This window comes from Nothobranchius furzeri, chromosome 4 (genome assembly GCF_043380555.1).
Source record: "Nothobranchius furzeri strain GRZ-AD chromosome 4, NfurGRZ-RIMD1, whole genome shotgun sequence".
Taxonomy (NCBI): domain Eukaryota; kingdom Metazoa; phylum Chordata; class Actinopteri; order Cyprinodontiformes; family Nothobranchiidae; genus Nothobranchius; species Nothobranchius furzeri.
This window is the reverse complement of record NC_091744.1, coordinates 48,920,487-48,937,533: the sequence shown is the minus strand read 5'-3', so window position 1 is coordinate 48,937,533 and position 17,047 is coordinate 48,920,487. Positions and strand designations below refer to the sequence as shown.

The 17,047-nt window shown below is 51.3% G+C and overlaps 1 protein-coding gene across 1 annotated transcript; it reads right to left on the bottom strand.

Annotated features, from left to right (window-relative positions):
- Positions 1-863: 863 nt before the first annotated feature.
- Positions 864-2,359, bottom strand: LOC139069785 (putative nuclease HARBI1). The gene is made up of 2 exons (XM_070550735.1): positions 2,082-2,359; positions 864-1,701 (listed from the first exon to the last, which is right to left on the bottom strand). The coding sequence occupies exon 2, from the start codon at positions 1,467-1,469 to the stop codon at positions 864-866; it is 606 nt and encodes a 201-aa protein (XP_070406836.1). The 5' UTR covers positions 1,470-1,701; positions 2,082-2,359.
- Positions 2,360-17,047: the final 14,688 nt, after the last annotated feature.

Here is a 17,047-nt window from a genome sequence, read left to right as displayed (position 1 = left end):
GGATGGCCGAGAAATGGGTTTTTTTCTTTTAGTTTCTTCTGGTTCAGGTTCTATATATGTGTTTGAATATTTTTGTTATTTGTTTAAATGTAATAAAATTTCTATTAATTGATAACTCTTTTTTGATCATTAACAGTTTTATTATTCAGTTTTTAACAAGTAACAACATAGAAAATAAATGGTAAGGGAACACTGTAAGGAATAAAAGTAAAGATAAAAGTAAAATATATACAGTAAACTTGGAAAGCAGGGAGTCTTTGGTGGTGTTGCTAAATCTACTAAACATGGATCATCGAGGTGGATGGAGTGCAGGAACCGAGATCCGTGGCTGAACGTTTCTGGTTGGCAAGTGGAACATCAGACAGAGTGGTCTGCAGAGGGTGCTTCTGGATGCCTCATCTGACTGACCACTGCATCGTCCATCAAAAGGGTTTGCTGGGCTGGCTCAATCGACGGCTGTCACATCACTAATATTCAGATATATGCAAAAAAGGAGATCATGAGTATAATACTTGTAACTCTAGCAGATAACAGGACTAAATGATTTTTAAACTAGAGATTCCTACGTAAATTACTTGCCTGTTAACAGTAATTGTGATCTGGTGGTACTTCCTCCAGAGCAGACACCTCAGCAGAAAGTTGGTCCCGCCAGAGGTCACCACTGACTGCCTCCAAACCAGCCTCCCCCTCATCTTCTGGAGCATCATCCTCCAGTTCATCATCCTGCACCACAATGTCACCAGCACTGAGGCAGATGTTGTGCAGGATGGTGCATGCTGTGTTGACCTGTAACAGAGATAAAAATTTAATTTATATTTCATTCCCAAACAAAGATTACACCCAAAGTTTATTTCCACTTTGTGTTAACTTACATGAAAGGTGTGGTGGACCTCCAGCGCTTTCAGGAAGATGGTCCTGAACCTGGTCTTCTTCATTCCAAAAGCACGCTCGATGATGCAGCATGCTCTGGAATGATGGCTGTTGAAGCGCTGGGCTCCCACACCTTGAACCACCCGTTTGTAGGGGGTGATGAGGGGGAGTGGATGTTGGAGGCATGGGTACCCTCCATCCGCGAGGATGAAGTGCCCTGGAGGAGGAAAGGCTGACTGCCTGTACAGTGGGCTGTGCCAGAGGACCCTGGAGTCGTGGACCGACCCAGGCCAGCCCACATAGGTGTCGATAAAGCGGCCCTGATGGTCACAAACTGCCTGCAGGATGATAGATGGGAACAGTTTCCTGTTTCTGTAGCACTGACCATCAGGACCGCTCGGAGCCTTGATCCGAATGTGACAGCCGTCGATCGCACCTGCTGCTTTCATGAAAGCTCTGTGTCGAGCCTGCCCAGCAAACCCACGAGACACAACCTCCATCTCCTCTGGGGTTTTGGGGAGGTGAATGACCTGGTGGAGGTTTGCGACCACATCCTCCGTGACTCGATGGACGATGTCGTGGACAGTTGAGCGAGGCATCCCAAATACTCTTGAGACCACCCTGTAGGATGTTCCACTTGCCAACCAGAACAGAAACACCAGGGTCTCGATTGTGGCACCCCAACCATGTCGCCGATCTTGGTTCAGGAGATTTAGCAACACCACAAAAGACTCCCTGCTCAGACGAAAATCTGGCCTGGGATCTTCCTGGTTAAAAAAACCGGTCCAGGACTGGCACACTCATGTTTATCCTACAGTACAGGGGTCTGTTCTGTTAAAAGAAAAGTAGAGAACAATAAAACAATTTAAAAAAACCTGTATAAATGCTTGAGATTTTTAGAAGAGAGCTAGGCATTATTAGGCATAAGTTGAAAAGGACAATACACATTAAACACATTGTAATGCTACTTTTACTATGAAATTTATGCACAGAACCAAGCATTATGATCAAATACAAACTTCTAAAATGTCATTCCATTAATTATTTTAGATGAATATAGGTTAAATTAACTATATGCATGTTAGTCTACTCTATACTAATGTGTATATTCAGCCACATGTCTTTCTGTTGCTTAAAATATAAATGAAACTAGCACTAAAGTTAACATGTAATGCCTGAAAGCTGGTTCACTAAACAAAAAATTATTTTACCTGGATATGGCTGCTTCTCAGCCATAAATACAAAGGCCGGTGACGTTTACTAAGCAGTCGCAGCTCCTCAAAAACCAAAAATAAAAGGGAATACTGCTGTGGATCCATTTTCACCTCTGACTAGCTTGTTAGCTTGTTAGCCTGTTTGACGCCGTCACGGTAGCTAAGCAACTGGACCTGGGGGCGGGAATAAAAACGAGGCTAGTACTGTCCGAATTCAGAGCCGCTGACTTCCGGTTTTAGCGGTCTAGCAAGGACCCGGTCTTGCTAGACCGGCGAGGACCCGTGCTCACAAGCATCCTACCCCTGGATTCGGACACAGCCCATGTCTACGTCTGCGTCATGACTGTCACGAGTCACGACCAAAAACGTGCTGGAGTCGAGACTCTCCGAGTTCTACCGAACACCAACGAAAGCCTTGGCGGTAGCTCTATCGCCCATCATGCTTCTGAAACGTTCTGAAACAACGTTGACGCTGATTGGATACATTCCCATTCCTACCCTTTGATTTTCTTGTCAGCAATTGGACAACTGGTCCCGTCTTGTTTGGGCGATTGAAAAACAGCACACAGCCTCCACCGCTCGGCAGAGACCGGCAGAGATCGGCAGAGACCGGCAGAGACCAATATATATATATATATATATATATATATATATATATATATATATATATATATATATATATATATATATATATATATGATTTCTTTTTGTTACAAAACACACAATTAACTTAGAATATGTGATTATTGTTAATTTTATTTATTTATTTTTTTAAATAAAAATTAAAAACACAGGGGAAACTGGGAGGGCGGCGCCCTATCGCCCTCTACTGGCCAGCCGCCACTTGCCTGGTGCTGCACAACCAGTAGGCTTTGATCACTGGACCTCAGGGACCTGCTGGGGGTGTAGGGACTGAGAAGATCACCAATGTAAGATGGTGCTTGTCCATGTAAGGCCCTATAGACCAGAACAGGATCTTGAAATTAACCCTGAAGTTGACTGGCAGCCAGTGAAGCTGGAGGAGAAGCGGGGTGATGTGGGTGTGTTTGGAGGACTTGGTAAGAAGCCGAGCACAGGTATTCTGAACCACCTGTAGACGGTTCAGGGAGGTTCTGCTCAGACACGTGAAAAGAGAGTTACAGTAGTCTAAGCGTGAGGAGATGAAGGTGTGAATAACTGTCTCAAGTTCAGAGCGGGACAGAATGGGACTCAGCTTAGCAACGTTCCTGAGATGGAAGATGGAAGAGCGAACAAGAGACCTGACATGAGAATCCAGGGTGAGAGCTGGGTTAAAGGTCACGCCAAGATTCCTGACAGAAGGTTTGGTGTGGGAAGCAAGCCGACCAAGACAGTCTCTGACTTTGGAAACCAGCTTGTCTGGGGCACAGATGAGGATCTCAGTCTTATCTTCATTCAACTGGAAAGTTCCCAGCCATCCAGGTTTTGGTAGAGTCTAAGCAGGTGTGTAACAGCTGCAGCTTAGACATCTCATGGGGCTTAAAGGAGATGTACAGTTGGATGTCATCTGCATAAAGATGGTAGGAGATTCCTTTGAAGGAGCTCAGGAAGAGGAAGCAGATAGAGGAGGAAGAGCAGAGGCCCCAGCTCAGAACCTTGTGGGACACCATGGGTAAGAGAGGTGGTGGAGGACCTAAACTTGGAGACGGCCACAGAAAAGGAGTGCTCAGAGAGATAAGAGGAGAACCACTCCAGAGCAGATCCTGATAGGCCTACCCAGTCTCTCAGCCTCTCCAGTAGCAGGCGATGGTCAACAGTGTCAAAGGCTGCAGTCAGGTCCAGCAGGACCAGAACAGAACAGTCCCTGCATCACTGTGAGTCAGAAGGTCATTAGAGACCCTAAGAAGAGCTGTTTCAGTAGAATGAGCTCTACGAAAACCTGACTGGAAGCTATCATAGATGTTATGTTCATCAAGAGCAAATGTGAGTTGTTTAGTCACAACCTTTTCCAAGATCTTGGAGATGAACGGAAGTTTAGAGATGGGTCTGAAGCTGCTATGGAGAGAGGTGTCAAGACTTGGTTTTATAAGAAGCGGCTGGATTACAGCATTCTTAAAGTAAGCAGGGACCTGACCAGAGGCCAGAGAGGCATTAATTATAGAGAGCACGCTGGGACCGATGGACTGAAAAGCACTTTTAAACAAAGATGAGGGTAAGATGTGGAGGGGACATGCAGAGGTCTTCATAGAGTTAACTAGTTTGGTTAACTCAGGCAAAGAAACAGGAGCAAAGCTATCTAGGATGATGGGCCTGGTTGGAGTCGGGAGAGGCAGCGATAAGGCTGAAGGAGAGATGCTAGATCTAACCTTACTGACTTTGTCCACAAAGAAAGACAGAAAGTTCTCACAGTCTGCAACAGAGTGGATGAAGGCTATAGGAGTGGCAGGAGAGACGATGCTGCTGATGGTGTTAAACAGCACCTTGGGGTTCCCTTTGCTCTGGGACACCAGGTTGGAGAAATAGGAAACCCTAGCGTCTCTGACTGCAGAGTTAAAGGATGTCAGAAGATCCTTTAGGTGCAGCAGATGGACGTGGAGATGGGTTTTCTTCCACAAGCGCTCAATTTTTCTGCATTGACGCTTTAGGCTGCAAAGGCTGTCATTAAACCAGGGAGTAGGGTTCACTGCAGGAACTGATCTGGTTCTGACAGGACAGATGTTGTCCAGGATGGAGAGGCAGTGCTCGTTAATCTGAGAAGTTAAGGAATCTGGGTCGTTATCAGAAGAACGGGGTGGGTTAAAGGCAGCAGAAAATTTTCTAGCTGTGCTCTCATTAAGAAAACAAGAACTAACCATACGGCGAGCAGGAGGTGGGGACGCAGAAACTGACAAGTTAAAGAAAATGCAGTGGTGGTCTGAAATATAAACATCCTCAGGACAAACACTGTCAGCATTTAGACTCAGGGTGAAAACAAGGTCTAGAGTGTGCCCCAGGCGCGGCACCAGGCGGTAGCTTGGTGTTGCTATAGCAACCACAAGATTTGACCAAGCAACTGCTTAGCAACCCTGATTATGTTGTAACAAAGATTGTATAAAGTTTTTATATTAAATAATTTAAATATATATACTGTATAGTTAATCTAACATAAAAAGCGGTAGTTTTACTTATAGTTTTGGAGAACAAATTTCTTGGAAGAACAAAAAAAAAGACGTGCCTCACCGGTGCTATCGCGAGACTTCGATTTAACCCCATGCTTTTAGAAGCACTGAGGTTTGTCTTGCTAGCGCATAGCTATTACAAAGCAGCCCGATGCAAACATGGACAAATATCTTATTCCACTCAAACGACCGCGATTATCAATGGAGACGGATGATGCAGCTACTTCCACCATTGAAAAGGACCACGCCACGGATTGTAACAGCAGCGAGGATCCACGGGTTGAGGATGAATGGGATGAGCACAGAGGAGAACAGGTGCCCGCGCTGTGTGAAGAGACGCGCCCTGACCTGCTTCTATCTGTCCCAGGCAGTGGAACAAACAACGACTCAACTTTATCAGATATCAGCCAAACCCCTCATGAAGGACCACGTCGCCTGATACTGGTAAAATACCGGGCTAAAAAGTGCGGCATACAAATGCGGTCCTTTAACCGCCGATGGTACGAGCAGTATAGTTTGTTGGAGTACTCAGTCACCAAGGACAGTGTGTTTTGCTTTGCATGCAGACATTTTGCTCACCCAGGCCGGCAGTTTCAGAAAGAGACCGCGTTTACCCAGGATGGGTTCAGCACATGGGTTAAAGCTACACAGTCATTCCACACACACAATGTCAGTGCTGGCCATAAATATGCAATGGATGTGTGGTCTGAATTTAAGCTGAGAAAAGAGAGTGGCTCCAAAATAAGCAATACACTCAGCGAGGGACATTCCAAAACGGTACGTGAAAACCGGGAATATATGCGTGCAGTTGTGGAAGCTTTACGCTATACTGCATGTCAGACCATTGCACAGAGAGGACACAGGGAATCTGAAACATCTAACAGAGGCAGTTTTATTGAACTTTTACATGTCATTGGGAAGTTTGACAAAACAGTTAAATCAAAAATTGCCAATAATCTGAAAAATGCAAAGTACACTCATCATGACATACAAGATGAACTGGTTGACATCATGGCAAATATGGTCAGGGAACAAATAAGCGGGGAAGTACAAGAGACTGGCGTATTTGCACTGATAGTTGATGAAAGTAAAGATGTGAGTAAGAAGGAGCAGGTGTCTGTGGCTGTGCGGTACTTGCATAATGAAGAGTTCCTTCACTTTACTCCAGCTGATGGGCTAGATGCCAACTCCCTTCTGACAACCATCAAACAGACTCTGAGCAAATGCAACATTGATCACAACAGGTGCATCGGCCAGTGTTATGACGGGGCAGCTGTCATGTCAGGGTGTAATAATGGTGTCCAGGAAAAATTTAGACAGGAGGTCCCACAAGCGCTTTATGTCCATTGCCATGCCCACGTCTAAATCTGGTCTTGGTGGATTGTGTCAATAATGTCGAACCAGCTGGAGAATTCTTTGAAATTGTGTAGATGCTGCATAATTTTTTTTCTGGCTCTGTTGTGCACAGTATTTTCATGAAGAAACAAAAGGAGCTTCAAGCTGCAGATAAGCCTTTTGAACTAAAAAAGTTGTCTGAAACTAGATGGGCTTGTCAGTATTCTGCACTGTTAGCCATTCAGAAACTCTGCCAGCAATCTGTGCGTCACTTGATGATATGATGCAGCAGCCAAATGCCCGAAGGATGACAGAAGCAAGATCAGTAAAGGGCCTGATTGACTTTCAGTTTGTTGTGCAGCTTGCTCTATTTGAGGATCTCTTTCGCACCACCAAATTCTTGTCTGATCACCTCCAGTCCCCAAATCTTCAACTAGCATCTGCTACAGACCTTGTTGAGTCCACAATTGCATCTCTCTCTGAAAAGACAAACGACAAGTTCTGGCGTGACATTTGGGATAAAGCTCAAACCCTGTCAACCAAGGCCGGCATCTTAACAGAGATGAGACCAGCGAGGCGACATGTGCAAACTGCGGGAAAGTTAGAAGGCTTTGTAGTTGAAGCTCAAACAGGAAGATGTCCAGCCCTCTACTCTCCTGATTCCATTAGACACAACTATTTCTACCCTGTCATCGATAGACTTGTCAGTGAACTGAAAAGACGCTTTTCACCTGAAGCATGTGGCGTTCTACAAGGCACATCTGCTTTAAATCCAAAACATCAGTCCTTTCTTCAAATGGATCTCCTGTTACCCATGGCTCAGCATTATGGAGTAAGCAAAGACAACCTTTCTGCAGAACTGCACCAAGTGCAACAGATGCTTGACCAGAAAAGACAGAACGGACAAACTGTAAGCACCACACAGGAGTTTTTCTCCCTTCTTCATCCATACAAGGATGCATTCATTGATCTGCACAGACTTTTATGCATTTCACTCACACTGCCTGTCACATCTGCAACCTGTGAACGGAGCTTTTCATGTTTACGGCGCGTCAAAACATACCTGAGGAGCAAAAGCGGGGACTCAAGAAACAGCAACCTGGCTTTGTTGTCCATCAACGCAGAACGTGCAAGAGCCCTTGATGAGCAGGACATCATCGATGCTTTCGCCTTGAACCACAACAACAGACGCATTATTCTGCTCTGACATCAGTTGGTGAGTAACTACACCCTCCCTGACCATAATGCATGTGATGAGTGTTTATTTTGGTACATCAAATTACAGTGTTAAAACAGTCCAAAAGCGCAATATTTTTCACTGTGTAATGAAAAGACAATAACTTTAATATCTACTATTATTTATGATCATATTAGTATGTTTTCCTGTTACTTTCTTTCCTGGAAATCTAATTTCCTCTTATTAAAAAGTCGTACAGAGTCATTTTTTTAATTAAGTACACAACTTCAGGCTAAATTGGAACAATTTTAGGATTTGCAAATCCTTACTGTCACTAAGCAACTATTAAGCTACTGCAGAAAAAAAATCCTGGAGCTGCCCCTGGTGTGCCCCCTGGTGTGTGTGGGGCCAGAAACATGCTGGGTTAAGCTGAAAGAGTCCATAAGGCTGGAGAAATTCATGGCAAAGTGGTCTGAGGGATCATCAGCGTGGATGTTAAAGTCACCAAAAAACACCAGTCACAGTGGAGGATAGAAAGTCACTAAACTCCTGAAGGAAAGAACCGTTTGGACCAGGTGGACGATAAACCACAGCACAGTAGAACGGGTCCTTACGCCCGACTTTAATCAGCTGCAGTTCAAAGGAAGCAAAGTGACCAGAGGTTGTAGAGCTACATGGGAGATGTTCTCTGAAAACAACAGCTAGGCCTCCACCACGACCAGAACCCCGGGGCTGGCTAAATAAAGAATAACCACTCGGGCAGATTTCAATCAGACCAGAATAATCAGTTGTTTGCTGCCAAACTTCAGTCAGAAACAGAAAATCCAGGTTTTTAGATAGAATTAGATCATTGAGCAGGAAGGACTTATTGTTAACAGAGCGGGTATTTAATAGAGCCATGCTGAGTGAGGTAGAGGAATCAGAAACTACAGAAACAGCTGGAGTCAGTGGACGTAAATTAGTAGGGTTAGATCCACGGTGTTTATGAAAACCACTTATGGAGGGAACAGGAGAAGAAACCACTGAAGAATGAGGATAAACCGTTGTCGTCGTCGTCGTCGTCTTCCTCCGCTTATCCGGGTCCGGGTCGCGGGGGCAGCATCCCAACTAGGGAGCTCCAGGCCGTCCTCTCCCCGGCCTTGTCCACCAGCTCCTCCGGCAGGACCCCAAGGCGTTCCCGGACCAGATTGGAGATGTAACCTCTCCAACGTGTCCTGGGTCGACCCGGGGGCCTTCTGCCGGCAGGACATGCCCGAAACACCTCCCCGGGGAGGCGTCCAGGAGGCATCCTGACCAGATGCCCAAACCACCTCAACTGGCTCCTTTCGATCCGGAGGAGCAGCGGTTCTACTCCGAGTCCCTCCCGAATGTCCGAGCTCCTCACCCTATCTCTAAGGCTGAGCCCGGCCACCCTACGGAGGAAACTCATTTCGGCCGCTTGTATCCGCGATCTCGTTCTTTCGGTCATTACCCAAAGCTCATGACCATAGGTGAGGATTGGGACGTAGATCGACCGGTAAATCGAGAGCCTGGCTTTCTGGCTCAGCTCCCTCTTCCCCACGACAGATCGGCTCAGCGTCCGCATCACTGCAGACGCCGAACCAATCCGCCTGTCGATCTCCCGATCCCTCCTACCCTCACTCGTGAACAAGACCCAGAGATACTTAAACTCCTCCACTTGAGGTAGGACCTCTCCCCCGACCCGGAGGTGGCAAGCCACCCTTTTCCGGTCGAGAACCATGGTCTCAGATTTGGAGGTGCTGATCCTCATCCCAGCCGCTTCACATTCGGCCGCGAATCTACCCAGCAAGAGCTGAAGGTCAGAGCTGGATGAAGCTAGGAGGACCACATCATCCGCAAAAAGCAGAGACGAGATTCTCCTGCCACCAAACTCGACACACTCCACACCACGGCTGCGTCTAGAAATTCTGTCCATAAAAGTGATGAACAGAACCGGTGACAAAGGGCAGCCCTGGCGGAGTCCAACCCTCACTGGGAACAGGTCCGACTTACTACCGGCTATGCGGACCAAACTCACGCTCCTCTGGTAGAGGGACTGAATGGCCCTTAACAGAAAGCCACCCACCCCATACTCCTGGAGCGTCCCCCACAGGGTGCCCCTGGGGACACGGTCATAAGCCTTCTCCAAATCCACAAAGCACATGTGGATTGGTTGGGCAAACTCCCATGCCCCCTCCATCACCCTTGCAAGGGTATAGAGCTGGTCCACAGTTCCACGGCCAGGACGAAAACCACATTGCTCCTCCTCTATCTGAGATTCAACTATCGATCGGACCCTCCTCTCCAGTACCTTGGAGTAGACCTTTCCAGGGAGGCTGAGGAGCGTGATCCCCCTATAGTTGGAACACACCCTCAGGTCACCCTTCTTAAAGATGGGGACCACCACCACGGTCTGCCACTCCCTAGGAACTGCCCCCGATGACCACGCAATGTTGTAGAGACGTGTCAACCATGACAGCCCTACAACATCCATAGCCTTGAGATACCCAGGACGAACCTCATCCACCCCCGGGGCTCCGCCGCTGTGTAGTTGTTTGACTACCTCAGCAACTTCTGCCCCCGAGATCGGACAGTCCATCCCCAGGCCTCCCAGCTCTGGTTCCTCCTCGGAATGCGCATTGGTGGGATTAAGGAGCTCCTCAAAGTATTCCTTCCACCGTCCGACTATAGCCTCAGTTGACGTCAGCAGCTCCCCATCCCCACTGTAAACAGTGTGAGCGAGTTGCTGCCTTCCTCTCCTGAGGCGCTGGACAGTTTGCCAGAACCTCTTTGGAGCCGATCGATAGTCTTTCTCCATGGCCTCACCAAACTCCTCCCACGCCCGAGATTTTGCCTCGGCAACTGCCACTGCTGCACTCCGCTTGGCTATCCGGTACCTGTCTGCTGCCTCCGGAGACCCACAGACCAGCCACGCCCTGTAGGCCTCCTTCTTCAGCCTGACGGCTCCCCGAACCTCTGGTGTCCACCAGCGGGTACGGGGGTGTCCACCACGACTGGCACCGGCCACCTTACGACCACAGCTAGCAACAGCCGCCTCGACAATCGCAGAGTGGAACAAGGCCCACTCGGACTCAATGTCCCCCACTGCTCTCGGGACGTGGTCAAAGCTCTGCCGGAGGTGGGAGTTGAAGACCGTCTTGACAGGTTCTTCTGCCAGGCGTTCCCAGCAGACCCTCACTATGCGTTTGGGTCTGCCAGGTCTACGCGGCATGTTCCCTTGCCATCTGATCCAACTCACCACCAGGTGGTGATCAGTGGACAGCTCCACCCCTCTCTTCACTCGGGTGTCCAAAACATACGGCCGCATGTCAGATGATACGACTACAAAGTCTATCATCGACCTGCGACCTAGGCTGCCCTGGTACCAAGTGTACCGGTGGGCATCCTTATGTTCGAACATGGTGTTCGTTATGGCCAAACTGCGGCTTGCACAGAAGTCCAATAACAAAACACCGCTTGAGTTCAGATTAGGTGGGCCGTTCCTCCCAATCACACCCCTCCAGGTCAAGCTGTCATTGCCCACGTGAGCATTGAAGTCCCCCAGCAGGACAATGGAGTCCCCTGATGGAGCACTATCTAGCACTCGTCCCAGGGACTCCAAAAAGTGTGGGTACTCTGAACTGATATTTGGCCCATAAGCACAAACAACAGTCAGGACCCGTTCCCCGACCCGAAGGCGCAAGGAAGCTACCCTCTTGTCCCCTGGGGTAAACCCCAACACACAGGCAGAGAGTCTCGGGGCTAACAAAAAGCCAACCCCAGCCCTCCGCCTCTCACCCGGAGCAACTCCAGCAAAGTAGAGTGTCCAACCCCTCTCCAGGTCTCGGGTTCCAGAGCCAATGCAATGTGTCGAGGTGAGTCCGACTATATCTAGCCGGTACCGCTCAACGTCTGCCACAAGCTCCGGCTCCTTCCCCGCCAGCGAGGTGACGTTCCATGTCCCAAAAACTAGTTTTCTTGTCCGGGGATTGGACCGCCAAGGCTCCCGCCTTGGTCTGCCACCCGATTCGCATTGCACCGGACCCTTCATGCTCCTCCTGCGGGTGGTGGGTCCACAGTTGGACGAGCCCATGTATCCGGTTCGGGCTGGGCCCGGCCGGGCCCCATGGGCGAAAGCCCGGCCACCAGGCGCTCGCTCACGGGCCCCAACCCCAGGCCTGGCTCCAGGGTGGGACCCCGGTAACCCTCCGGGCCGGGTACTCCGACTCTTCGTTTTAACCACCATGAAAGATCCTTCGAACCGTTCTTTGTCTCACCCTTCACCTAAGACCAATTTGTCATGGGAGACCCTACCAGGGGCACTAAGTGCCCCAGACAACCTAGCTCCTAGGATCATTAGGGCACTCAAACTCCTCCACCACGATAAGGTGACGGTTCAAGGAGGATAAACCGACCTTAAAAAACTAGGACGGAGAAACCGCACTGCAACTCGGCCTGGCGAAAATGCGGAAGTGGCGCTCAGGTCACCAAACAAAGGACAAGAAGCTAGAAGATCTCACCGATGTGTCAGGTTTGGTGGCAGAGCTGAAGCGTAGCTGAGATGTTCTGTTGCCCAGACGTGGAGTGGTGGAGGTAAATAGCATGGTTAGATCCGTTAGGTTAGGTTTGAGGGCTGGTAAGCCTGAGAACTCGTTTCAAAGTCTGGTAGGAACAATGACAGAGTAATGAATGAATGCCGGCACTTCCGTTTATAGTGTCGGCGTGATGACGTCGGCGGCTACGTTGGTGGCGGGAATGCTGGGAAGTGGTGGCGAGAATGCCGGGAAATGGAGTCAGCTGGAAGAGTTCGTGACAGGACCCCCCCAAGGGACAGCTCCCGAAGTCCCAGGACGGCGGGCCCAGAAGTCAGTCAGCAGGGTAGGGTCGACAAACGAGCTTGTGGGCTCCCAAGAGCGCTCCTCCGGGCCGTACCCCTTCCAGTCCACGAGGTACTGCCAACCACGTCCCCGGAGGCGAGCATCCAGAACCTTGCGGACCGTGTCGATACGATCCTCCCCCACACAGCGGGGCGGAGGCACCCGGGTCGGCGGAGGGTGGAGAGGAGAGGAGACCACCGGCTTCAGCTGGGAGACGTGAAAGACCGGGTGGATCCGGAGAGCAGCCGGGAGGCGCAGATGGTAAGTAACTGGATTGATGACCCTGAGGACAGGGAACGGACCCAGGAAGCCAGCTGGCATCCTCAGATTGGCTGAGGAGAGCCACACCTGGTCGCCAGACCAGAAGACGGGGCCAGGCCGATGGCGGCGGCGATGTTGACGGGCATACTCCGTGTTGGCTCGGGTGATGGCCGCACGGGCCTGGATCCAGGTGAGCCGACAGTGGCGGACCAGCGTCTGGGCAGCAGGGACCTCCACCTCAAGCACCTGATAGTCGAACAGAGGGGGCTGGTACCCATAACAGGTCTCGAAGGGAGACAGACTCGTGGCAGAGGAGGTCTGGAGGTTGTGGGACAGTTCCGCCCACAGGAGGAAGCGGGGCCAGGTGGTCGGCTGGGATGAAGCGAAGCAGCGCAAGTAGCGTCCAAGCTGCTGGTTAGCTCTCTCTGTCTGACCGTTCGTCTGCGGATGGTACTCAGAGGACAGGCTGGTGGAAGTGCCGACAAGGCGACAGAACGCTCTCCAGAAGCGTGAGACGAACTGGGGTCCTCGGTCGGAAACCACGTCCTGAGGGAAACCATGGAGCCGCACCACCTGTTTGAGGAGCAGCTCAGCCGTTCTCTTGGCAGTGGGGCGGCCGGCCAGGGCCACTAAGTGCACGGCCTTGGAGAAACGGTCCGTGATAGTCAATATGGTGTCCAGGTGTCCACGGCCGCTTGGGCACAGGGAGAGGCTGTAAATCCCCAGTGCCAGGTCGGTTAGAGGACTTGGATCGAGCACACATATCACATGCAGCAGTGAACTCTCGGACATCCCTCCTCATAGACGGCCACCAGAGAGCCCGACGGAGGAATTGGAGGGTACGGGCTTGTCCTTGATGTCCCGCGAGCCGCGAACAATGCCCCCACGTGAGTGCCTCTTGTCGGCAGGAGACTGGAATGTAGAGACGGTTCGGTGGAGTCTCTGGGGGCGCCGGATCGCCAGGAAGTGCGGCCCGTATGGATTGCTCCAACGGCCATTGGAGGGAGGCCAGGAAGCGTTGAGTCGGCAGAATGGTCAGAGGCTCCGGGGTGTCTGAATCTGGAGTGAAACGCCGAGAGAGAGCGTCTGCCTTGAGGTTCTTGGAGCCGGGCCGGTAGGCGATATGAAAGTTGTACGGCTCGAAAAAGAGGGCCCACCGAGCCTGACGAGGGTTGAGTTGGTGGGCAGTCTGTAGATGGATGAGATTCTGGTGGTCGGAACCAGATCAGAAAAGGGTCGGTAGTCCCCAATAGCCACTGCCTGCATTCCTCCAGAGCCCATTTTATTGCCAGCAGTTCTCTGTCGCCGACCCCATAGTTCTGCTGTGTGGGGGAAAACTTCCGGGAGAAGTAGGCGCATGGGTGGAGCTTAGAGTCCGGGCCCTGTTGCGAGAGGACGGCCCCCGCTCCCACATCAGAGGCGTCCACCTCCACGACGAAGTGCCGGGTCTGGTCCGGGTGGAGGAGGATGGGTTCCTTAATAAAACGCCCAACCAGCTCATGGAAAGCACGGACAGCCTCTGGAGTTAGGCGGAAAGGGCGAGGCTGGTTGGTGGTTTTGGTGAGTGAGGTCAGAGGCGCTGCGAGGGAACTGAAGTTGCGTATGAACCTCCGGTAAAAGTTTGAGAAACCCAGGAAGCTCTGCAACTGCTTCAGGGTCGTGGGTAGAGGCCACTGAGCTACTGCCTGAACCTTCTGATGGTCCATCTTCAGGCCCCGGGAGGAGATGGTAAAACCCAGGAAGGAGGTGGACTCCTGGTGAAATGCACACTTCTCCAGTTTGCAGTACAGCTCATGATCCAGGAGGCGGGACAGAACAGCCCGAACATGCCGGATGTGCTCTTCAGCCGTGCGAGAGTAGATGAGGATGTCATCTAGATATCCAAAGACCCAGCGGCCCAACATGTCTCTTAGCACACCTGTAATGAACCGCTGGAAGACGGTGGGGCTGTTGCAGAGGCCAAAAGGCATCACTAAATATTCATAGTGGCCGGTGGGCGTGATAAACACGGTCTTCCACTCCTCACCCTCCTTGATATGGATCAGGTTGTAAGCACTGCGCAGGTCCAGTTTGGTAAATACAGCGGCTTGGGTGATGGCGTCCAGGGCGGTGCTTATGAGAGGAAGAGGGTGACGGTCCCGGATCGTTATTCTATTTAACCCTCGATAGTCAATACAGGGCCGGAGATCCCCCTCCTTCTTCTTTACAAAGAAAAACCCTGCGGCACCGGGGGATGTTGAGGGACGGATGAACCCCTTCTGGAGGGCATCCGTTATGTAATTGTCCATAGCCCGGGTCTCCGCCGGAGAGAGAGAGAGTACAGGCGACACAGAGGGGGGTGGTGCCGGGCTGGAGCCTGATCTCCAGATCATAAGGTCGATGAGGAGGCAGCCTGGTAGTGGGTTCCTTAGCGATGACCTGAGCGAGGTCGTGGTATTGAGGAGGAACGAGCGTCAGGTCTACATCCTTGGGTGGAGTTACTCCAGTCTGCGGTGTGGGGGAGCCATGGTGGTTCTGGCAACCCGCGCCCCAGGTCAGGACATTACTGGTGGACCAGGAGAGGTGAGGCTCATGACGGCAGAACCAGGAATGACTCAGGATGAGTGGCATAGCCAGAGCCTGGATGACCAGGAAGTGGAGGGTCTCCAGGTGTTGGTCAATAGTCATGTGGAGACCCTGGTTTCGGCGGGTGAGAGGGTACGGCATGATTGGCCGGCTTTCCACAGAGGTCACAGGGATGGGTCGGTTGAGAGCAGTGAGGGGTATCTTGAGCTGAGTAACCAGTCCTTGATCGATAAAACACTCTGCGGCCCCAGTGTCTAAAAGAGCCTCCAGTCTGGTCGGGCCTTGGTCCAGGTGGAGGGAGACTGGGAGAGTGGTGCGGTGTGGAGCCGGAAAAGCGGAGACTCCGGGCGGGACAGCCCCTACTCCAACCTGGAAGGACCGTTTCCCGGTCTTTTTGGGCACGTGCCACGGTGGTGACCCAAATCCCCACAGTACGTGCATTGTCCCTCCTGATAGCGCCGTGCCCGTTCCTCAGGGGGGAGATGTCCGAGCTGCATCGGCTCCTCAATCGGTTGGTGAGCCAGACGACGGGGTGACGTTCTGGTGTGGATGGGAGCTGACATGGTGCTCGGCCTGTTCAGGATGCAGCGGTCCAGCTGGAGGGCCAGATCCACTGCCAGGTCCAGGGAGGTTGGGGCCTCGTGTCCGATCATGCCCTCCCGGATTCTAGGTGACAACCCCTCCAGATAAACGGCCATTAGGGCGGCGTCATCCCACGTCAGCCGAGCGGCTGTTGTCCGGAAGCGAGAGGTGTACTGAGCCACCGTCTGGGAGCCCTGACGAAGCTGGAGCAGCCGAGTCTGGTCCGAGACCTCGCTGCTGGGATCAACAAATGTCTTTTTCATCTCCTTCACAAAAGTCTCATAGTCATTGCAGGCAGGAGATTTTTGATTATAAAGAGCCGCCGCCCATTCACCGGCTCGACCCGTCAGCAGTGAGGTCAGCAGGGCGACGCGAAAGCAAGAAGTGGGGTAGCGTGCCGGCTGGCACTCAAAAGTCATTGCCAGGGTCGCCAGCATGCCCTCCGGAGACCCCCTGGTTCCGTCCCACTTATCTGGAAGGCTGAGGTGTGGTTCTATCATCTCAGAGACGGCCGAGGTCCATCGTTGCAGGGCAGTGGAGAGCTGGAGAACTAGCTCGGTGAGGGACTCGATCTTCGGGGCTTGGCGATCAGTTACGGCACGGAGCTGGTTCATTTCTGCTGTATGCTGATCCATAGCTGCGCGCAGTTGAACCACTTCAACACACAGACGAGCGAACTCCGCTGGGTCAACTTGGGACTCTGTCATCCTGTCAGGTTTGGTGGCAGAGCTGAAGCGTAGCTGAGATGGTCTGTTGCCCAGACGCGGAGTGGTGGAGGTAAACAGCGTGGTTAGATCCGTTAGGTTAGATTTGAGGGCTGGTAAGCCTGAGAACTTGTTTCAAAGTCTGGTAGGAACGATGACAGAGTAATGAATGAATGCCGGCACTTCCGTTTATAGTGTCGGCGTGATGATGTCGGCGGCCACGTTGGTGGCGGGAAAGCTGGGAAGTGGTGGCGAGAATGCCGGGAAATGGAGTCAGCTGGAAGAGTTCGTGACACAATGTTTACTAGATAAACCACGCTTTAATAGAAGTCTTATTCTCACCTGG

What these genes read in the sequence shown, in the direction of transcription:
- LOC139069785 (XM_070550735.1), bottom strand. Translation starts at nt 1,469, where the DNA reads ATGCCTCGCTCAACTGTCCACGACATCGTCCATCGAGTCACGGAGGAT.